This window comes from Trichoderma atroviride, chromosome 1 (genome assembly GCF_020647795.1).
Source record: "Trichoderma atroviride chromosome 1, complete sequence".
NCBI classification, from domain to species: Eukaryota; Fungi; Ascomycota; class Sordariomycetes; order Hypocreales; family Hypocreaceae; genus Trichoderma; species Trichoderma atroviride.
The window spans coordinates 3,544,293-3,566,122 of record NC_089400.1 but is presented as its reverse complement, the minus strand read 5'-3'; the positions used below and the strand labels follow the sequence as shown (position 1 = coordinate 3,566,122).

At 50.6% G+C, this 21,830-nt stretch overlaps 4 protein-coding genes across 4 annotated transcripts; 1 reads left to right on the top strand and 3 right to left on the bottom strand.

Annotated features, from left to right (window-relative positions):
- Positions 1-615: 615 nt before the first annotated feature.
- On the bottom strand, positions 616-4,142 carry TrAtP1_001271 (uncharacterized protein). Its single transcript, XM_014086176.2, has 3 exons — positions 3,829-4,142; positions 1,023-3,531; positions 616-963 (listed from the first exon to the last, which is right to left on the bottom strand). Exons 1-3 carry the CDS (start codon positions 3,834-3,836, stop codon positions 946-948), a joined length of 2,535 nt encoding a protein of 844 aa, XP_013941651.1. The 5' UTR covers positions 3,837-4,142; the 3' UTR covers positions 616-945.
- A 1,059-nt stretch (positions 4,143-5,201) lies between these two features.
- On the bottom strand, positions 5,202-15,422 carry TrAtP1_001270 (uncharacterized protein). Its single transcript, XM_066110917.1, has one exon. The coding sequence runs from the start codon at positions 15,223-15,225 to the stop codon at positions 5,617-5,619; it is 9,609 nt and encodes a 3,202-aa protein (XP_065966990.1). The 5' UTR covers positions 15,226-15,422; the 3' UTR covers positions 5,202-5,616.
- Positions 15,423-15,621: 199 nt separating this feature from the next.
- Positions 15,622-18,115, top strand: TrAtP1_013320 (uncharacterized protein). Its single transcript, XM_014086178.2, has 3 exons — positions 15,622-16,000; positions 16,057-17,227; positions 17,292-18,115. The coding sequence occupies exons 1-3, from the start codon at positions 15,909-15,911 to the stop codon at positions 17,736-17,738; spliced, it is 1,710 nt and encodes a 569-aa protein (XP_013941653.1). The 5' UTR covers positions 15,622-15,908; the 3' UTR covers positions 17,739-18,115.
- TrAtP1_001269 (uncharacterized protein) lies at positions 18,116-20,824 on the bottom strand. The gene is made up of 5 exons (XM_014086179.2): positions 20,703-20,824; positions 20,091-20,612; positions 19,541-20,020; positions 19,097-19,476; positions 18,116-19,040 (listed from the first exon to the last, which is right to left on the bottom strand). The coding sequence occupies exons 1-5, from the start codon at positions 20,793-20,795 to the stop codon at positions 18,143-18,145; spliced, it is 2,373 nt and encodes a 790-aa protein (XP_013941654.2). The 5' UTR covers positions 20,796-20,824; the 3' UTR covers positions 18,116-18,142.
- Between the last annotated feature and the right edge of the window lie 1,006 nt (positions 20,825-21,830).

The window sequence follows — 21,830 nt, the reverse complement described above, 5'->3', positions numbered from 1 at the left end:
AAGTAATTGGAACGTATAGTCTTGACCGTGAATAGTATAAAGAAGAAATAATAAGACTAGGCAGCCAGAGGGCCTCCGGTTTTGATGTTGGTCCGAGCGAAGAGAAAAAGAAATGGACGTTGAAAGTTGGAATTTCGAGGCGGCTAAAGCTACGGGGGAGTTGCAAGGCAAGGCTGCGCCTGATGATGGCGGAAGGAAGGTCCCGTCCAGTGGCTTTTAAAGTGGGGCATCGTCAGCTCCAGCGCTGGACCTTTTTGATAGATTGACGCATCGTCTTGATGTAGAGATCGATCTGCGTAGCTTTTGTTTAGTGGGCAATTTACTGATGAATAGGCTTGGTTGTTATTGGCTAGGTAGGTAGTTAATTGTCAATGTAGCATCTACAGCTATCATTGTCACTATCAACGTTGCAATTCCATTATAATGATATTCACTGTGTCCATCAAGCTCACCTAGGCCTCTCGGAGCTCGGCAGCCCAGAAGGCACATCTCGACTGTGGCCTCGATCTACCTTGGTCAACCAGAAGACGACGCACATCCCAGAAGATGAGAAATACCTACTCATGTATATAGAAAAGTAAAAACCAATTTTTCACATCATCAATAAACTCGCACATCAAATTCATCTTTTTTTAACATTCATAAAATTTCATTCGACTCCACTGACGCACAACTACATGCATGAAAAGCTGCCTAGTGAAGCGTCCCTTGATTATGGCCTCAACCTAGTGATCCACACGTATTCCCTTTTTTTCCTTTAACGGGGTGGTATTTTTTTTCTTCTTCGTTATTCAACCGTAAGTTTCTCATCTACCTCCTTAAATCAGTGAGGCGGCATGCCCCTTGGTATAGAAGTAGTGGGCCTCAATTTTCGGTAGAAGCCGGTTGACACATTGTGCCCATTTTGACACGAATGGTAGTTCTATCAGCAAATAAGGGAGCCGTTTACAGCTTGTCATAGTACTAGAAGAGATGTTAGCATCATGCATGAAATGGTGTGAGTAGAGTGATTGGTAACTTACGTTCTCGACGCCGGGAACCTCAACCTTGATACCCTTGCGCTTACGCATCTCAGTAACGATGGTACCAACCCTGGAGGTGGTATCGAGAGGAGAGCCACCGGGCAGGACCTGCCAGTGAGAGAAGACAGACTGGGGGAAGGCCTGGCCGGAGGTGGCCTGGCGCAGGTCACCGTTGAAGCCGAAGGACTCCAGGACGGGCAGGTAGGCCTTGATGTTGAAGAGAGGAGTACCAGGACGCTGCTCCTCGTTGAAGACGTGACCACGACGGCGGGTCAGGACACCGTAGACACCACCCATGGCCTGCTCAGGGACTTGAATCTCGACCAGGTAGACGGGCTCAAGCAGAGCAGGCTCAGCCAGCAGAGCAGAGGCGTACAGGACACGACGAGCAGTGGGGATGATCTGGCCACCACCACGGTGGATAGCATCAGCGTGCAGAGTAACATCAAGGACGTTAAAGCGGATGGAGCGCATGGGCTCCTCAGCAATGGGACCCTCACGGGAAGCCCACTGGAAACCAGAGACGACGGAGTCCTTGATTTCGTTGAGGTACTGGACGGCCTTGGTCTGGTCAACCAGCAAGTTGGCACCAGTGCCATCGGGACCAAAGGTCCAGATCTTACGGGCGTCGGTGACATCCCAACCGAAGTCGTCAGCCAAGACACGGGCACGAGCCTTGAAATCATCACGGGGGCTAATCTTGCCAGACTCAATGGCCAGGGACAGCTCCTCATCCATGGGCTCGGCAACCATGTACAGACGGTTGTGCTTGTTGGGGGACTTGGACAGAGCGGTGATGCTGGACTTGCCAGTGACAGTCTCACGGTACTGGACGACGGGGTCGGAAATGATGAGAGGAACACCAGCGTGGTCGTTCTCGAGATCGTTCAAGCAAATCTCGAGGTGGAGCTCACCAGCACCGGCAACGACGTGCTCACCAGACTCGGAAGTGTAGGTAAGAACGCAAGGGTCGGACTTGGACAGACGCTTAAGACCCTCAACCAGCTTGGGGAGATCCTGGGCGTTCTTGACCTGGACGGAGCGTCGGACGACGGGAGAGACGGAGAACTTCATGACCTTGAGGTTGTGGGCGGTGTCGCTGGTGGTCAGGGTACCAGACTTGAGCAGGAACTGATCGATACCGACCAGACCGACAATGTTACCGGCAGGCATGTCGTCAATGGGCTCGACCTTGCCACCCATCATCAGGACGGTACGCTGGATAGCCTTGATGAAGAGATCATCCTTCTTGCCAGGGGTGTAGTTGGGGCCCTGGATGCGGACCTTGAGACCGGAGCGGACAACACCGGAGAAGACACGACCGAAGGCGTAGAATCGGCCCTTGTCAGAGGTGGGAACCATCTTGGAGACGTAAAGCATGAGGGGACCCTTGGGGTCACAGTCACGGATACCGATGGCAGCCTCGTCGTCCATGGGACCCTCGTACAGGGTCTCGACACGGTAGCGCTGGGCAGTGACGGGGGAAGGAAGGTGGAGGATCATCATCTCCAGCAGGGAGTCGGCAGCGGGCAGGAAAGTGCGCATGACGGCCTTGAGCAGCTGCTTGCCCTCCTTGGAGCGGTCATCAGGGGTCAGCTTGAGCTGGAGCTTGTCAAGCAGGGTGGCGATCTCGTCGTTCTTGAAGTTCATAACAGCAGAGAAGATCTTGAAGATGGGGTCCAGGATGAACTGGTTGAAAGCACGCTCAAGCTGCTTGCCCTCGTAGGTACCGTTCTTGGTCCACTTCTTGGTGTGGGGGTTGAAGTAGTTGTCGCCCCAGAGACGCTCCATCATCTTGTTCTTGTCAACACCAAACTTCTTGGCGTAACGGATGGCGAACTGGCGGACGGTGAAAGCCCAGCCGTGCAGACCGGAACCGAAAGCAATGGTACCCTTCTCGGGGTAGACCTGGAGGTCGCCGAGGGACTTGTCGAGGTAGGTGGAGATGATGACGTTGACGGACTCGATGGTACGAGAGAAGGACTGGTACAGATCCTCCTTGGAGACCTGAAGCTCGAGAAGAGCACGGTCGACCTTGTTGATGATGATGACGGGCTTGATGCGCTCACCAAGGGCCTGTCGCAGCACAGTCTCGGTCTGGACGCAGACACCCTCGACGGTGTCGACGACGACAAGGGCACCATCAGTGACACGGAGGGCAGCAGTGACCTCGGAAGAGAAATCAACGTGACCGGGGGAGTCGATCAGGTTGATCAGGAAATCACGGCCGTCAGTCTTCTGGCCGACAATGTCCTTGATATCCTCCTCATCCTCGAGCTGACCGTACAGAGAGATGGCAGTGGACTTGATGGTAATACCACGCTCCTGCTCGTCGGCACGAGTATCTGTGGCTCGGGCGTCACCAGCCTTGGCGGTGGAGATGATACCAGCCTTGGCCAACAGGGAGTCGGTCAGGGTAGACTTGCCGTGATCGACGTGGGCAATGACGGACATGTTACGGACATTGGTGGGCTTGTCCATCAACTGCCGGATCTCGTCAACTGTGAAGCTATCATGGTGAAGGCGTCGGTTAGCAAGATGACTCTAATAGAAGCTCAATTCCAGATGGGAGACGGAGAGAGCTCCCATCCTAGCTAGGCACGGCAATATGAAGGAGAATAGGTGAAGAAGAGTGAAGAAAAAAAATTTCGGCAGTAGCGGCATAGATGCAAGCACTCGAGGACGAGACAACAAGCGAAGCATCGCAGCCCCCGCCATAGCTATACTAAGATGGAGCAGAAAAGGGTACAAGACTAGGATGGTGAAGCTCAGAGCCGATAAGGTAGAATCACGGAAAACAACTTACTTCACCATCTTGACGGTATTGAGGCTCGGGGCCTGCCTGAAAAAAATATGTGTGGTTTGTTGGTGTAGGAAGAAGAAAACGAAAAAAGAGCAAAGCGGGGTTGAAGAATTTGACCCCGCGCTTTATGCTCAAGTAGGTGGCTAACGTGCTGCTAACTGCTGCGTAAGCACAAGGCTCTGAGCTTTTGGCGGACACAAAAAAAAATTATGAAGAGGACACAGCGAAGACGGGTCTCACTGTCTGCTCTATCAGAATTTTTTGATGGGGAAGGAGAGCGAGAGAGGGTGGGCTGGGAGATTTTTATGGCAAGGAGGGGGACGCAAAAAAAGGGCCACGAAAATCGGGTGGTGGGCGGAGAGCAGGCTTGGGCGCACACAAGGTTTAGGGTGAGCCATGACTAGCACGGGCAGCTATGAGTTGGGCCAGCCGTGGCGGCGCTTTTACTGGACAGCTGTGAATCCACCGGGCAGCGAGGAAAAATGGCAGGGCCCAGAAATTGAGAAAATTACAGGCAGCACGCGCAAAATATCACACAGCACCAGAGGTACCAGAGGTACCAGCAGGTCGAATTTTTTCTTCTCTGCCATCAAGGGCCATTATAGTGGGGGACCTGCCTCTGAAAGAGGGCCATGCACCGCCAGACGATGGAACGATTGGAGTGTATCAGTGGGCACACTCGCTGCGAGCAGCCCTGCTAACGCCGAGAGATGGCGCCGGCGTCATTGCTCAGCAGCTGTGACTGGCCAGAACTGCTCGAAGGGGGCTAGGGTCTAGCAGCCGTTTGAGACGAGCTGGAGCCGCTAGTAGGTACTGGGCAATAAATCTCGTTTGGCCTTTTTTTCTTTTTTTTTTTTCTGTTGGAGCTGCTTGACAAGTGGAGGGCAAGAAGCCCTCACGGCGATACAACCTAAAGCCCGTCGTTCGATTTGCCATCGCTGGCTGGAAGTGGAAGCTGGGAGACAGCACGGACCCAATGCTTATCAACGAGCTGGATGTATATCCGAGTACCTGTACGCTGTACGAGGGCATGCCTTTTGGCCTATGCTTGAAGCTGTTACTGTGGCAATTGCTGGAGGCGAGTAGAGCTCGAGATTACAGTTATATCCTAGGCGGTGCTATTATTCAGCACAGCTGGTGCAGCTATTGAAGCTCCTTGCTGCCACCAGACAGCACAGACAGCATAGGGCAGTACTGCCAGTGACATCTCCAACCAGCGTCACCCCAATCTTCAGCTTTGTCATCGTACAATCCCAAGCTCCTGCATTCTCTCTCAATACATCAGAAAGAGAAAAAAAACTTGCTGCTATTGATCCGCAGCAAAAATTGGAGCTCTCAAGGAGGGGCAAAGTGGGCTTTCTGCGTTTCTTCATGCTCATGCTGTCAGCCGCGCCGAGCTGATTGGCTGCTTGCTCACGCCGCCTAAACTGCCCTCCAGCTCTTTATCCACAGGCCTTTTCCGGTAATGCTACATGCAAGCAGCTTTGAGGTCTCTATTGGAGCTTCCTGGGACTAATCTCTCAGCCACACGATTGGCCATTTGACTCACTTTGTTCAATACCGCCCAAAACAGCCACTTATTAAGTCTTGATATTGCTATATATTGAGTCTTCTCATTCTCTCATACCACCACGTCACTCGCCGGTCAACCATAATTTTGGGGAAAAGAAAAGAAAAGCCAAAAGCCCAAAAACAGGAAGAAAAGAAAGAAAGGAAAACAGCATCATGACACCGTACTCCTTCGCTTATAAGCTAGGTACTCAGCCCTCGAGTGACTCACACCGACGCCTCTTATGACGACCCCAATATCCGCGAATATGCATCTTCCACCTCTCCTGCCAACTCCAACAGCGACACAATGACAATCTGATGCGTCAAGTTTGGCAGCCTCTCTCTGTGCAGGCCAATCCATTCCAACGGTGGCGTCGCCTCGCCCATGTCTCGCAGCTGTGGCGTCTCAATGATGGGAGGCTCCAGAGCGAGATACTCATACTTGGATTGTGGCACATTCACCTCGGCCGTAATTTTCTGCTGCTCGCCGCCTTCTCGCTGCCCTTCCTCAGCTTCCGGTACTCCGGTAATCTTGACGGCCGTAAGGGGCAGCTGCCGACCCCATGTCTCTTCCAGCGACTTGTTGTGCTTCGCCCACATACCGCGTATGTAGCTGATGCGGGAATAGTTCCATCCGACCTCAACTTTGCCTTCAAAGGCACTCTTGAATAGGTAGTCGATATGATTGCTATTTGGCGACTGCCATGTCTGCATTGCCGCTTCCACCCTCGGCACTTTGAGGATTGTACCACCCCGGGCCCCCGTCGACCGCTCAACCACATCTTCCACTGACATTTCGCTGAGTGTCTTGGGCGCTTCAATGTTCCTAACACCTGCCAATCCGATTCGGAGCTGTCCCAGCGTCATCCTCAGCACGCTATGGACTCGCCGTTGCTCGATGCTTGCGGCAAACCGCGCGTATGCGTTCAGGGCCTCCATCTTGAATACCTGATGGTCGGAGAATGTGTTTGGGAACACTCCAAGATTGAGTGCTCGTAGTGTTACAACCACGTCTGTGTCCAGAGAAATGGGGGATTTGGACATGGTGTCATCTGCCGGTAGCTTGGGAGTCCTCGTCGCTGTTGATATCGATTGGCGCGCCGCTGAAGACTTGCGTCTCATAAACTTCTCAATCTCCTTGAGCGACGATTCGAAATTCTCTCGCCTCTCTTGCATTAGCTTTGTAACGGCCTGGTAAAGAGAGACGGCTTGGGCGGCTGATGTCGCAGTGCCAAATACCTGCACAGCATCGCCATCGAAAATTGCTACGAGGCGGTCTCCTCTGCTATCTTTACCCTCTCTCACATTGTACATCAAGAATTCCAACGAAGTGATGTCTGCAATCAAAAAGGCTTGATAGTCAAACGCTGCCTTGACACGTAGCTCGTTGAAGCTAATAGACGCCTGGATCAGAGGAGTTTCATTGAGTGCCTTTTCTCGCTTCGGCCAATGGATCGAGGTCCGTAGTTTGAAATGCCGCAGAGCAATGAAACCACTTAAGCGACCGGTACAGTCTATGCCAATCTTATCAAAGCCAAGACATAGATTCTGCTCCCAGTCAGACGTCTTCTTAGACGATACCCAAAATTTGCTAATCTCAAAGACAGATTTGCCTATCGCTTGCCCCATATCAACGCTGACGTCCAGGGCGGCGATGGATATCGTCGCCGTCCACGGGAAAGCTGCCGTGGCCGCTACCTGCTGGTATCTTTGAACCAAGTGGCCTTGTGATGTCTCTGTAGCTAGCTTGGGCACTGGCGGAGTCGTGCTTGCACCTCTCAAGTCTTTAGGATACCAGATTTCTTCAAACAGTAAAAAGTCTTGTACCTGCTTGGCGTTGACGGAAATTTTCATGGGGCTTACACTCAGAATAGCCGAAACACCGCTTGTGCCGCTGACGTGCTTGCTATTCATGAATGAAAGCGTCACAGTGTCGACCTCGAAGCTTGCAGTCGACTCTCTCGAATACACATGCTGTACCGAAGCTTGTGGTTTATTAAGAACACCGGATATCGCAAAAAAGTTTCCGTGGTCTTGTGAAGAAACTGTGTTGAGAGTAAAGTACACGCTTTCGAAGCTTGTCGTGGCGGCAACACGGGCTATAGGCTGGCAGCTTAGGGAGAATTCTTGTCTGCAGATACGTAGGCCCAAGTTCAGCTTGACACGACCCAATACCGCGCTAGGGTCTGCAGTAAGGATATTATCCTCATCTCCAGACTTCTCTGGTTTCAGCTTTGGCGGCTCCGGCTCTGAGGCTGGTTCACTATCAGTATCGCCACTCACTACCTCCTTCACGCTAGCCACAATGTCCATAATGAGCGGAACGACAGATGGGTACAGGATATTGCTCGAAGCATCAATCTTGACTTCGCCCGATAGTGCAGGATCATCCCGGCCATTGTCTCGGTATTCAGCCTTCCAGGCAAGCCCAGGGCTTCGCAACACTGCGCCGCTTCCTGAGTCGTCTGTTGTGAACTGGCCATATTTTCCTGCCAGGGACGGGCGGCGGCCGCTTCGTGAAAGCCGCGCAGCATCATGAGCAGACTTTGCGCTTGATACGTAAACAACCGCGCCTGCAAAATCGGCATCCATGAGCAGGCTCTCAAGTCGTTTGTTGCCAAAGGCACTTCGTGAAGGCTTGGGCTTGGGTGCGCTTTCAGGCTTCTTATTACTTTGCGCTGCCTCGTTATTCCATTGTATCGATGCCTTCTGCACATTCTTTGCTGATAACGATATTGATTCAACCAAGTTGGCTGCCGGGACTATGAAAGCCGATGTCAATCTGAGATCCAAGGATTCGCCCGAGGCTTGGAATGCCAACCGGCGAGCATCCGCCGTGGAGAAGTAGGCAATGTTGAAAATGACTTGGGGAAGAAGTGCCGAGTGTACAGATCTCAAATTTCTGTCATGGCCAGGTGGTACCGTTTGAAGTTGAAAGTCTTCTATGGCCAGTCGTGCAGATCTCTTGGTCCTCGTACCGAACTCGATTAATTTGATAGATAGTACTAGATCTTCCTCGTTGCTCGCTTGATGCCCACTATCATCCGCAACATTCCAGGAAGCGCGAATGTTTCGTAATTCGAAACGATAAACGACAGATCCAAGAATAGAGTCGAGAATGTCCGTATACTCGGGTAAGACCTCATCATCGTTAATGGAGATTCGTGGCTTGGATTGTCTGAGTCTCCGTAGATATTCTAATTCTCGCGATGTGTCCAAGTCCTTTATCTTTGTCCCTAGGTAACCCAGCACATCAACAGCTGTGGATGTCGACCTTGGCGATAAATTCACGTCAAAATCGTCGCTCCTGAAGTTGAATGACCACTCGTCTTTGCCGTCATCTCCAGAGCTTGAACTGGCCGATATTGTAAAGCTTGCACCGAAATTACCACAGGACCTCATGTTGTCTTCCGTTCCTCTTTGGATGTCAAATCCAACATGTCTGAGGTTCAAGTGTATCTCTGGATATTTGAGAATAGGGCCGTGTACTTCATGACGGTTAGATGCTCGCAAATAAGCTTTATCCATGAAAAAGAGTACGTGCGCCATTGATCCAGCTTCAGACTTCAAAGCCGTCTTAGATGCAATTTGTAATCCTTCCATAGTAAGATGAACAGCGTATACCATATTCGAGCTGGGTTTTTCAACCTCTTTTGTCTCGCTAGTCCCAAAGATATCTTCGATATGTTCTTGGATGGCTTTAGATTGCAGCTGTATCTCTTCGATGGCAGTGGAAATTTGTGGTCGATTCAGCGCTGTGAGGAGATTATATATTGCCGATGCATCCAAACGCATAACTTCAACCGAACAGAGCACGTTCAGTATACTCTCTGCCTTCTGTCCCTGGCTCATTGTGATGCGTCCATTTGTAGGGGGTATTTGCAAACAAGAGATGGTGCGAGACTCATTCTTGACGTTGATTTGCATCTCATGAGAGTTTTCTTTGACGTCAAAGTCAAAAATGATTTCTTTGGAAGAGTCTGCCGCACATGCCGCCCGCGCGACGACGCCAGAGATTTGATATGTGAGAGACGGTATCAAAGGAAGCCTGATTTGGTAATCATCTATGAATGTGGCGATATTGATCCTGAAGTTTGACGGGCGGTCAGCCGATTCAGCCTGTGATTCTGCCTTTGAGAAATCAGGAAGCTGTGTTTTCAAGCGATGGAGCTGAGCAATCTCGTCTCTAAAGAGTAGATCAAGAACTTCCATGAGACCGATAGGGTCTTGCTTCACAGTGAACGTCAGGCCCTGGCTGCTAGCCGTTGCTTTGACTTTGTGTGCTGACACCTCATCGACCGTTCTTAGTTCATGCGAAACGCATAGACTCGGTCTTCGAAACTGAGAAACGCCCAGGTGATGCGAATGACTATGCATCATGGAGGTGACAGCATCACAATTTATCATCAAGCTTGTGAGAGTTGCGCCCTCACTCGTATCAAAAGTGAGTAAGGAAGCTTTAAGCCCGTCACCTAAAGTCTTCGCGCTTAGGTTCACCGTCTCAAGTTCGATAGACCCCTTGATGAGCTCAAGAGCAAGATGATAAGCTGTTGATGGCTTCTTTGTCGGCTTGATGGCCTCCAAAACCGGCTTCTGAAAGGGAGCAGGGGCCTGGCTCTGGCTTCTGTGGTATAGCCGCAAGACATCATCGGCAAGAACACAAAGTTCCCAGTTCAAGTTGAGTAATGCATCACCACAGCATATATTCAAAACAGTCACAGGTATTGTCCCCAAGACGGCAGTTGTAGGATCCCCCAATTTTCTTTCAACTCTTGCACTGAGATCGACAAACCCAACTCTGTTTTGCTTTGGGCCTGGATCTAGTATGAGGCAAACGTTGCCGAGCTTACAAGCACCTAAGAGGGGATATACTTCTTCGTCCTCCTGGTCATCGGCTCCTATATCGCCAAAGATTTTCCTTAGGAGGAGAGTGTGTGAAACGTTTTCCAAATCCCAGTTTCTCCACTTCTCAAAGGAGCTCACCACGCATTGCACTGCGTCAGGTGGAAGAGTGGGCGATTCGCCCCAGCACTCTTGGATCAATTGAGCTTTCTCAAACTCGTTTTTAGTATCCCAGATTTGGCGAAGTCGCATGATCATTTTCCAAGAATCCACTGTTCTCAAATGTTGATTTGCAGATCTGAGAACAGCCGAAGGCCGTATAAGGAATGGAGGGTCATTTGTTGCCTCTCCCAGCTGCAGCAGGCGTAGCACAAAGTATCTGACGTGCGTAGAGTGGCGCTGATTGACCTCTGTCAAGAGTCGCTCCAGCTCGGTAGCGACTTCGCCTGTGCGGTGAATCAAAGAGGCTAGATACTCGATCTTGCCTGACGCGGTTCTTCCCTCGATTGAGCCAATATCGGCGTCAAAGTATGTGATGTCTTTGGCTCCTAGAGAGACCCTCACTCCATCGATTTGGACTACTACAGCTGCCTGTGGCTTCTGGACAGACGAAAGTCGCTCTGAGGCTGACATCTCAATGGAGCCTAAACGTAAGTCCAGAGAAGTTCTAGCATTGATAACGCCTCGTTCTTTTGTAGTTCGCGTCACAACAGAGACCTTGGATATTGTTAGGTCATATTGATCTAGCTCTTCTTCAGATGGGTCTGGCGAATCTAGTGTCGACGAGTTGAGAAATCGGAGATTGATTCTAGGTAATTTGACCATAAAATCAAGCATCTCGCCTTTGATTGGTGCTTCTTTTCGGGCTTTGAAGATGTCCGTAATAGTACCAGACTGGAGAGAGTCTAGCACATCTTCAGGGTCAGCCGGCTGCAAGGCCGCCATCAGGATAGTGACATGGCGGATAGCTTCAGGAGTGATAAATGCGTTTATTCCAGAAGGGAACTCAAGAATAGTGCTCGACTGAGCGTGATCTTCGCTAAGATCAGTAGAGGAGATATCATTCAAATCCAGCTTCAGTCGATTGAAAAACTCAAACTCTTCTTCATCGATTGGCGGGAAAGTTGCGTCTCTAATATCGGGTCTGACTCCCTCCAATGGAAAGTTTGGGTTGAAGTATTGACTCGAAAAGGCAATTTGAGATTGTTCGGTGTTTTCCTTTGCCGAATAGTCGCCAACAGTGCTGTAGAAAGAAGGCCGTCTACCAGGAGAAGCAGCCTCCACCCTGTCCATCTCAGAGCGAGAGCCCATCATAGCGGCAGACCTGGTCGACAAGCTGCCTCCAAATTGTGATGTTCTTTGTATATCACGGCGGCTACTGCGAAACCCGAGACTGCTGTCGCTCGAAGAGCTAGCAAAGGAGAGAAACGACCTTTGGCGGGTCACTCTCCGCGAGCGTGTGCTCACTGAGGCCTTATCGTACTCAATATCGGCAAGAGGAGGAGGAGGGGGAGGCATGCATTGCGCGGGAGGGTCGACTTGTTCGGAAACTAAATCGCCGCCTGTACCAGGGAGAAGAAGAAACGGCGTTCTGTCTGTTCGTTGATCCTCGCGATAGATTAGGTCTTGCTGGATTTTCCGTTCTTCAGAAAAATGAAATTTCCTTCCAATGGATGCCAACCGAATATCTGTTTTAAGGTATGCCTGAGTTTCAACCGGGTGCTGCGGGCGTGACTTGTGTCTCGCCGCTGAGTCCGCATTTATGCATGAGAGCTGAAGGTTTGGTATGAGCACGTTGGCTCGCTTTGAGTAGTGCGAGCGGGCCCAGTCATTGCTGTTGACGTCGATGGCATCAGTAGAAAAGCAGAAAACGCTTTCTTCTACATGTATCCAGAGGCGAATTGACTGGACAGCAACTCGAACAAATGTCACGTCGTAAAATATTAACGAGGAATACGGCACCACGGCGTTTTCCACGTCGTCAAACGTAAACCCAAATGCTGGTCCTGCTTTAGTCAAAGCGGCTACAAAGTCAGTTGTGCACTCTCCGGCGACTGCGCCAACAGCGACATCCCAGTTACAAAGGTATGTTGGCTCTGATGGAGGCAAGCCGAAGGTACGGTGGCCAAATACTCGAACGCCATCAACAAACAGTTGCGTATCAGCAGTTGATACACTGGCAGAATCCAAATTGCTCTCTGAGCTGCCCAAAGACAGCGATAATGGACTTAGATCAAGTTCCATATCCATATAGTAATTTGTAAAACGCAAGTCCAGGGATAAAGAGGCCAATTCACCCTGAAGATAGCACTTTGAGGAGTAAATATTAGTAGGGATCAAGAGGCGAGGGTCGTCTAGTTTAATGGCCAAGATCACGTCAAGGTCATTGGATTTCTTGCTAGGGGGGCGAATAGCCGGCTCAGCATCTGGATTCTGCGCCTTCGCTTGTAGTTGCTCCTGATATTCCTCTTGAGTTCTGAAATGTACAAACTCGCCGAAATAGTTGTCTTTGAGTAGCATAAAGTACCGAACAACGAAGCCGTAGAGGTAAACGGAAGGTGACTGGGCGTGGATATTTAAGTCGAGAGTATCTGTATTAGCGGGAGAGGTAGTTGCATTGTATTGATAACTTCCAGCGACTGCTAAGCCTTCAATATGTCCCAGTTCTTTGGATTTCAGAAATGTTGCCTGCGTATTTGACTCGGAAGCATGCAGTGCCAGGTCAAGAGTTTCAGTTCGTATATCGAAAGGAATACTGTTCTTGCTTGGTCGGAAAGTATCAAGAGGTATGCAGGTTTCAGCTTTCAATTCCGGGCTAGAAAGTATAAGAAACGTGTTTTCATCCATATCAGTTGGTTTATCGATGATATTCTCGTCGTTGACGTTGAGATGGATTTTCACATTCCGTAAACTGAGATGAAGATGGTATAAAAAGGGCGTGAACACAAGATATTCGGCAGGGGGGCCTGCTCCCCAGTCGTCAACCAAGTCAATGATCAAGAAGATGTGGTCCCTCAGGAGATACATGTCCATTCCATCGCATGCTATGTTAAAATTCCAATTCCGCAGCGTATTCCACGAGAGCGGGGTTGAAAGATCGCAGGAAATCTGTTGGGGACCAGACCGCCAGAGTACATCATGATTGACGCTGCTTCGTAGCTCAGTGCTCGGCATCTGAACCGCCAGCTTGTTTTTATAGCCACTTGGGCTGGCCACCATGTCCATGGAATATCTAATGGTGGAGTTTTGAGGAAGCTTGAACTCAAGCCAACCGGACTGGCGAAGCTGGACCGCCTCGCTTTTTGAACTTTTCTTACCCCTGGCCCGATGCTTGCGTGTATTGCGAGTCGTTTCTTGCTTGACTAGTGGCGGCTCTTTACCACGCCAACGCCAGTTTTTAGACTCCTCCCTTATGGGGATACGAAGCGTAACTGTGTCGTCCAGTTCTACCAGCAAGTCAAAAAGTGTAGGGACTCTCCATGCTCCAACCGGAAGCGGTCCAGTGGCGGTGCCATCCTTGGAGAGCGAAGGCACAAAAACACGTTGTAAATCAGCCCTTTGCCGATCAGCCCATGGCCCGTAATTCATAGTCCCTCCCTTTACCGATAAATGCACTCCCCAAGCTGGTGGCTCTGACCCATTGATATTCAAAGATGGGTTCATTTGTCTCTGACGATGAGCATCTTCGGTTACTTTGCTGACAGCATCCCAGTATACAGTCAAGTGGCAGGCTGGGCTATCGAGAACGGTTGAAACCGCAGCATATTCAACAGAAGACCAGCGAGTCTTATCATCTATATCCTGATCATCGAGATACCGTGACAAGCCTTGCCATTGGACAGCTCCAGGAACCTGGGCTGGAGCAGCACCCCCTCCAGCCCGAGCGTCACTTGAAAACGACTCCACAGATCTTCGCCAATAGGGCACCAGATTCCGCAAGGAGCTCAGTGCCTTGCGTCTATGTTGGCGGAAATATGACTTCCTTGGAGCTTCCTGTGAATCCTGGGGAACGTTATCTCGCTCCCGTTTGGCTCGTGCGGCCTGGTCCTCCTTATAGTCCGAGTTATCCAGCATTTCCACCACAGGATGCTCCAGTTCAATCTTGAATGTCTGTCTGTATTGATCCACGGTCTTCGTCTCTGAAGCATCAACGTCTCCAGAAAGAGAATCGGCTTTCACGATTAGGATTGCTTTGGTGTTGTCATTTCCAAACACTGCCGCAGCTTTCTGGCATTCGATCTGGATGGGAAATAGTTTGAGGATAAAAGGTAGCTCTGAAACTTCGTCGTCTGCGGCCTCATCGCTACTCTTGCTTTTGTAGCCAGTGCTGGGCCGACTTCCTATTTCAGGCTTTCCGTTTCCGTTCAATGCCCTATTGCTCTCTTCGTGGGGGGTATAGTCTCGGTCTCGTTCGGTTGTATCTTCCTGGTTCGTCTTCCGTGATCGCAATCCTGTATCTCCCTTCTCATCAAATCCCCCAACGCTCGAGCTTGAGCCGGATGAAGTTGGATCGATGATGCCGGCAAGGACCGAATCATACGCTGGACTGCGGTTGTAAACAAACCACTCCAAACCAACAAGATTCAAGTTTATCCGACATGGTAACGCCGCATTCTTCCGTCTTTCCGATTCCAACATCTCCCCTTCCCCAGCCGACGCGAATATGTCTGCCTCTCTGACTCGGCGCAGCCAGTATCTCCAGGTAATGTCTCCATGTTGAATACAAAAGGTTTCGTTCGCGCCGTGGTATCGCAATCCCGTAAAAAACACTCGACCAGCCAAAAGCGATACTTGAAGCGCCTTTATGTCGAGATATATGTGGTATTGATGCCATGTCCAAGTCCGAATCACATATGACACGACAGAGCCAAACAGTCGGTTAAAGTAGAGCAGAAAGAATATGGCGAGGATTGCGGAAAGGATCAGAAAGATGAGAAACTCGAAGTTGAAGCCCGGCGTCACCTGGGGTTGTGTATCTGCGTCGGTTACGCTCAGCAGCCGATCCATCTCGACGAGAGCTTCGCGATCGAGCTTCCCCACGCCCACCAGAGACCCAATATCATTGTCCGTAGCCGCAGCTCTCCGATTGACGGGGATTATCGTGGGAGGGGCCGGTCGATCCTCCTCTGCATGTCTCTGAAGCCGCGGCGTCTAGAAAGTGTGCCAGCAGATGTTGGTGTTGGATGAAGGCACGAATAGAATCAATTCCACAGCTGGGGTTTGGGGATTGACGTCCACCCCCTAGGAGCGCTAGAGCTATCCGCTAAATTGCCATTTCCAGCGTCCATTCGCCCCGGTCCACCGCCCCAGTGGAGCTTTATGCAGCAGCAAGGCATGCTTTGTACATCATCTGAAAGTATTTCCGCGCCGAGCACGGGTGAGCGGGTACCTCCCCCGGGGTCCAAGCTCCGGCCGCGAATCCCTTTGGGAGCCAAGCAGCACCAGCGACCTCCTGCTATTAGATCGATCTGATCTTGTGAGCTTCGTCATACTTTAAACTTCGTTTTTTCTCCATCGTTGTTTTGGCCACGAGACCATCCTCGTCGCCCCGAGAGCTTTGGCAAAGCTGCAAATCCCCTTGATTCGACCAAGACCGCAGGCAGGGCTCAGCGATGACCTAAACGAACCATTCTCTGCGCCGCCTAGACTCTCCTCCAACCTAATCTCCCTCAGGGAGTCGCGTCGCCATCATGCCTGACCTGGGCACCGGCCAAAAGTTCACCACCGCCACCACCGTGGTCGCGGGTGTTGCAGCTCTGGCGGCAACGGTGGTATCAGCGATGTAAGCCGAATTTCCGTCCCGCCGCCTGTGAAGCGTCCTAACCAGTGCCTGGGCAGCTCGATATGGCTACAAGCAAAGAACTATCGCAAGCCGCTGCTCCAGCGCTACGTCGTCCGCATCCTGCTGATGGTCCCGATATACTCGATCGCATCATTCACAAGCATGGTCTCGTTAAGAGCTGCTTCGTTCTTAGATCCTGTTCGCGACATCTATGAAGCATTTACAATATATACCTTTTTCCAACTTCTGATCAATTACTTGGGCGGAGAGCGGTCGGCCATCATTATGCCCCACGGTCGGGCTCCCGTCCACCATTTATGGCCCATGAACCATGTCCTATCCAAAGTCGACATCTCAGACCCGTACACATTCCTCGCCATCAAGCGGGGCATTCTTCAGTATGCATGGCTTAAACCCATCCTCGCTCTCGCGGCTATCATCATGAAGGCTACAGGCACCTACCAGGAAGGATATATCGGAGCTAAATCTGGCTACTTTTGGAGCGGCATAATATACAACATTAGTGTCACAGTCAGCCTGTACTCGCTCGGGCTGTTTTGGGTTTGCATGCACAAAGACTTGGTGCCGTTCCGGCCTGTCCCCAAATTCTTGTGCATCAAACTCATCATCTTTGCTTCATATTGGCAAGGGTTTTTCCTATCGATTCTCGTCTGGCTTGGGGCTATCCCCGATGACGTTCAGGGTTACACACGTGACAACCTGGCAGCGGCCATCCAAGACGCCCTCATCTGCGTGGAGATGCCGATTTTCGCTGTTGCTCACTGGTATGCCTTTTCTTGGCACGACTTTGCCGATAATAGGATCCAGTCGGCTCGCATGCCCCTCAACTTTGCTTTCCGTGATGCATTCGGTATCAGAGATCTCATTGAAGATTCCAAGGAGACTTTCAGAGGAGACAATTACGGCTATCGATCATTTGATTCTGGCGACAGGGTCATTGCGCACGAAGAATCTAGCTCAAGATATGCTAGACTGAAGGAAGGCATGCGATATGAACGGGGAGGCAAAGGAAAATATTGGATTCCAAAGCCAGGGGAGGTGAATGCGACAGCGCCCTTGCTGGGTAATGACAATGGAGCATCCAGCTCCACTCGCCCCGATCAACTCAACGATAATACCCATGGAACATTCGACGAGCCGGAAATTGATGCTGATGATGAGCGCCTATATGATAAGGCCCGACAACTAGAGTATGGGGATTGGAACGTAAGTTGTCGGCCTTTTTTTTCGTGGTAAATAATTGTTTTACATCCACTGACTATGAAAATAGTATCCCGTCATCACGGCAAGCGAACCACTCAGGGAACGTTATGCTTCCTGGGCAAGCAGCTCGGAAACCAGAATTCTCAACTCTCATACATACAACAGCATCCCAACAAATAACGATGCAGCCGAGTCATCGCAGCAAAAAGGCAAACAAACTGATTCAGAGCATTCAGAGCAACAAGAGCCGCCAGTGGTTGTTATTAAGAAGAAGAAGAAGTCAAAGAAGGTGGTAAAGCACCCAGACCCTACACCATCTGATGTCATATCCGACCACGAAGACCAGGGCAATGCCAGAGCTACACAGGGCTACGATGGCAGCCACAGCCCAGCCGCCGAAGAGCAGGGGCCGTGGGCCTCTACAGAACGTAACGACGCACGAGAGAGTGTATCCAGCTACCAAATATCAGACTCTGACGAGTTTCGGAACGTTTGGGGCGCTGATAACAAATAAGCGGGCGTTTATTTACTTGATTGTTATGGAAAGCTGTTAGAAGGATTTCAGATCTATATGCCAACTCCACCTAGCCAGGCAGGCATAGCGAGGCGTTCTTTGGGTGACTGGAAATAAGGAAGAGGGAAAATACCAGATTTATTTTATTGATGTATGCGGATATATACCACTTACATGCGGCCGCTTTTTTCGTTTCAATCAGCAATCGCGTTTTGCTTTTTATTTTCTCAAATGTTCACATAATGGTATGTTCACATTATAGTGTTGCCACGCAAGCACGTGGACAGGAGTTGGAGTTGCACTTGTCGAAGCAGTTCATTACTATATCACAAATATACTATATACTATTATTTACATCTTGTTTTGTTTTTCATTCCTTTTTTTCCCTTTCTCATGTATCCAACTCAAGAACTGGCTCCCTTGGACATGTCAATCAACAACTGCTCGGCAGCAGTTGCGCTCACACTCCCCGGACTGGGCGGCGTTGGGCCAGTCGTCCAGTTACTCGGCGTGCTGCCAAGCACAAAATCGAGGCTTCCTCCCTTGGCAAAAATGTCATACCAGCTCACCCAGCTCTTGTTCCACGGGCGGCCGTTGACCTTGAGCGACTGGACGTAATAGACGTTCTCGCTGCCGCCAGTGGTGGTGATCTTGAGCTTCTTGCCGCCACCCAAAGAGATGGTCAGGTCTGTGAACCAGGGCGATCCGATGAGGAAAGTAGTTTGGCCAGTTACGGGGAATAAACCAATCATGCTCCACAAGAGCCATGACTCCATGGCTCCAGCGTCACTGTTACCCGGAAGGCCGCCTTGCGTGGGGCTGTAGTACGATTTGGCGATGAAGCGACTTCTCAAGACGGAAAGATCCTGTCTGTTGACATAATTGTACAGATACGGGGTAGCGAAACTGGGTTCGTTTCCAGGGTTGAAGATTGTGCTGCCAAAAGCGCGATTGCCGGAGTAAATGCCGGGCTGGAAAGTCATCTCGAGGCGCTTGACGAATGTGTCTGCTCCGCCGCAGTAATCGACGAGGGTCCCCATATCATGGTGAGCATTGAAGGAATACTCCCAGGGAAGAGCCTGGTAGTACAGGTCTGCCCAGTAGCAGCCACCGCAGGAAAGGGGATCCTGGCTGATGAAGCCACTGGTGTTTCTGGGGCCAAGGAAGCCGGAGAATCCGAGGGCGGTCATGTTGGTGTTCCAGTGGTTGCGCCAGTTGTGGGATCTGCTGAGATACTTTTTGAAGTCATATTGAAGACCAAGGCCGTTGGCAACAGTTGCCAGCGAGAAGTCATTGACCGCGCTGCACAAACGTTAGGTTAAATGAAGATGAGCGTAAGATACAGATGGGTTACTCACTATTCAACAGCTCGGCTCACAGATCTTCCAAAGCGAGGAGTGATGTAGCCATACTGCCGCCAGTCCGGCAGAGCGCTTCGTCCTTCCTTGGTTGAGCCCGTAGGATCGCGGGGATCGTTGTTGTTGTCCGGCGTGACTTCAGCATTCTTCGTCATGGAAGCATAGGCGGTTTCCCAGTCGACCTTGCCGCGCACACCCTTGACGTACGCATCAGCGAAGACGTTATCGCTGTTGGAGCCTCCCTGGACGGCACCGTTCGAAAACGAAGAACGAGCATCGGAGGTATAGCCTTCATGGCTATAGATGTCAATCATGGATCTCAAGAGCTCTTCATAAAACACCGGTTGAAGGATGTGAAGCAGAGGGGTTGTGCAGCGATGCTGTTGAGACGTTTATTATTAGCCATGAATCAAACCGAGAAGAGAGTTAACCTAGAGGGCTTACCGTGTCCCAGAAAGTGAAGATGTCATCGTAGTAGGGTGCACTAGATTTCCACAGAGAGTTTTCTCCCGTCTTGTTGGTGGGGAGCAAATGCATGAAATAAAGTGCAGAATAGAGCTGGTTCAGCTTCGTGACGTTGGTTTCAGTGGTTGTCACTTTTGACAAGACCTGTGTGTTCCAAGCATCTCGAGTGTCCTGGTACACAGTCGCAAACTTGGTGCCCTTGGGAATCTCTGCGTTGACGTTGGCGCATGCTTGGGACTCTGAGATGAATGAAACGCCGACTCTGGAAGTCACAGAGGTTTGCGTGAAAGTGAAGAGCGCGCCCAGTCTCGCAGTCTTGGAGCTATAGCTGGTCTCCTCGTTTGAAAACGCAGCCAGAGTTGACGTGTTTAGGCTCGTTCCAATAAATGTTTTGAACGAAGCCGGGGCGTCGAAATATCCGCAGAAATAGACTGTCCAAGGAGCAGCTCTGTTCCATCCCTATAATTCATCTCAGCAAGACAGTTCCGAAATCCAAAAGCAGGGGCGGGCAGGCGGGATGTTGACTCACATTGTCGTAAGTCCCTGATCCAGTATAGTAATAATGCCCGGCATCAGTATCTTCTTTGACAGTAATATTGCCTCCCAAGAAGTGCTGTTCCAGGCCTTGGCCGCGATAAGACGACAAGACGTGAGACACATCAACAAGGACATTGAGATCTTTGTCGACGCTAGGGAATGTGTACTGAAACATGCCCGCTTTGTTGGTGGCGGCCATTTCCAAGACAGTTCCAGAGCCGAGACTTGCTTTGTAGTAGCCAATCTCGGTGTAATCAGGCAGGGCGCGCGTGTCGTTGATGGCGTCGCTAAGGGGGTTGTTTACCGTCCCAACCACGGGCATCTGAGAAACGACGCCGTATTTGGGAGCGCCTCCAGTGCCGCTCTCATGAAGCATGGTGAAGCCGGTGAAGTTGCCATTTGCAAGATACCCAGAGTAAGCGTCTGTGCCAGAGTAAAGATCAGGGCCGAGCTTGACCATGCCCAGTGGGCGAGAAACACCTGGGAAAGTGTTTCCGCCATTTGTTTCTCCCGTCTATTCATATAAAGGGTCAGTTTGTTGATTCAAAACGTAGCATGTATGAGTAAACAGATGCTATATACAAGACTTGGTTAATTCACTTACACTGGTCAAGACATAGCTGGCTAAGTCAACGGGAGGAAGCGCAGCCGAGTTGGCTAATGCGATGAAAGGCAATAATACTAATGTAGAATACATTATGATTATAAGTATGCACAGCACAATAGATGCAATGAGCATACTGAAGTAGATCAGCGGTTGATGCCGTACATTACACCAGACTTATATGCAATTCTCGAGCCAAAGAACCCTCCCACCCCCTCCTCTCGCTGTTCAAAATGCCAAGGCGGAAAGCAAACGCCGCATTATGCATGCTCCACACGAACAGAAAAAGCAGCAACAAGAGTTCCTTTCATGCACTGGCTACTACACATGGAATCACGTTCCGAGGGGTTGATCATGAGTGGGCGGCGCCTGAGAGACAACGTGGGATGCGCATGCCACCTGAGTGGCTAAGGGACCCTGCATAGTGCCTAAATAGGCAAGCCGCCCAACTTGGAGCCGTCAAGATCTGTGAGAAAAAGCCGTTCAAATGCCGAAGTGGCGCAATTTCAGCAGTATCATCATATCAAATCTTATCTTGCGATATCGTCTGGATGATTGCAAATCGCGCTTTTTTTCTTTCCTTGCAGAAGCGAGGGGGGGACAAGCCGGAGTAAACAGTGCCGAGTCTTGGGGCCGGCGCTGTCTCTCCGTAATGACATGTCTTACAAGCTGGTGAAAGTCTCAATACAATTAAAGATGCCCACTTCGGCCGCCTTTCGCGCCGGTTCAGCCGATGAGGACTGTTGAACGAGCACGCGCCGCTTTGGATAGAAGAAGCCAAATAAATGAAGACGTGTCGCATGACTTGCAGCCAGAAGCGGCAGGATCACGGACGCGGGCTAGACCTCGTCTCGAGGCGTACGGCACCTAATACTAGTTGTGTTGGTTTACAATGGAAGGGATGCAACGCCCACTAACATCTACCTACTGTAAAGCAGCTGCTTGAGCACCTACCACTTGTGGAGATGCCGTATTAGCCTATTAGTAGCGTAAAGAGGGCCTTCTTCTTAAGCTTCTTTCATATAGGCTTATGGAGACAGTACTAAATGGACAGCCTACCAAGGGCCCTAGTAACTGGCTTGAGTCTTGGATGAATCAACTCAAAGTAGCCAGGCCCGGCTTGTAATG

Bases quoted from the DNA above. Each gene is read 5' to 3' on its own strand.
- TrAtP1_001270 (XM_066110917.1), bottom strand. From the start codon at position 15,225: ATGGATCGGCTGCTGAGCGTAACCGACGCAGATACACAACCCCAGGTG.
- TrAtP1_013320 (XM_014086178.2), top strand. From the start codon at position 15,909: ATGCCTGACCTGGGCACCGGCCAAAAGTTCACCACCGCCACCACCGTG. The intron at 16,001-16,056 runs GTAAGCCGAATT...GTGCCTGGGCAG, and splicing joins GCAACGGTGGTATCAGCGAT to CTCGATATGGCTACAAGCAA. The intron at 17,228-17,291 runs GTAAGTTGTCGG...CTATGAAAATAG, and splicing joins TAGAGTATGGGGATTGGAAC to TATCCCGTCATCACGGCAAG.
- TrAtP1_001269 (XM_014086179.2), bottom strand. From the start codon at position 20,795: ATGTATTCTACATTAGTATTATTGCCTTTCATCGCATTAGCCAACTCG. The intron at 19,477-19,540 runs GTAAGCCCTCTA...ACGTCTCAACAG, and splicing joins TCTTCACTTTCTGGGACACG to CATCGCTGCACAACCCCTCT. The intron at 19,041-19,096 runs GTGAGTAACCCA...ACGTTTGTGCAG, and splicing joins GTGAGCCGAGCTGTTGAATA to CGCGGTCAATGACTTCTCGC.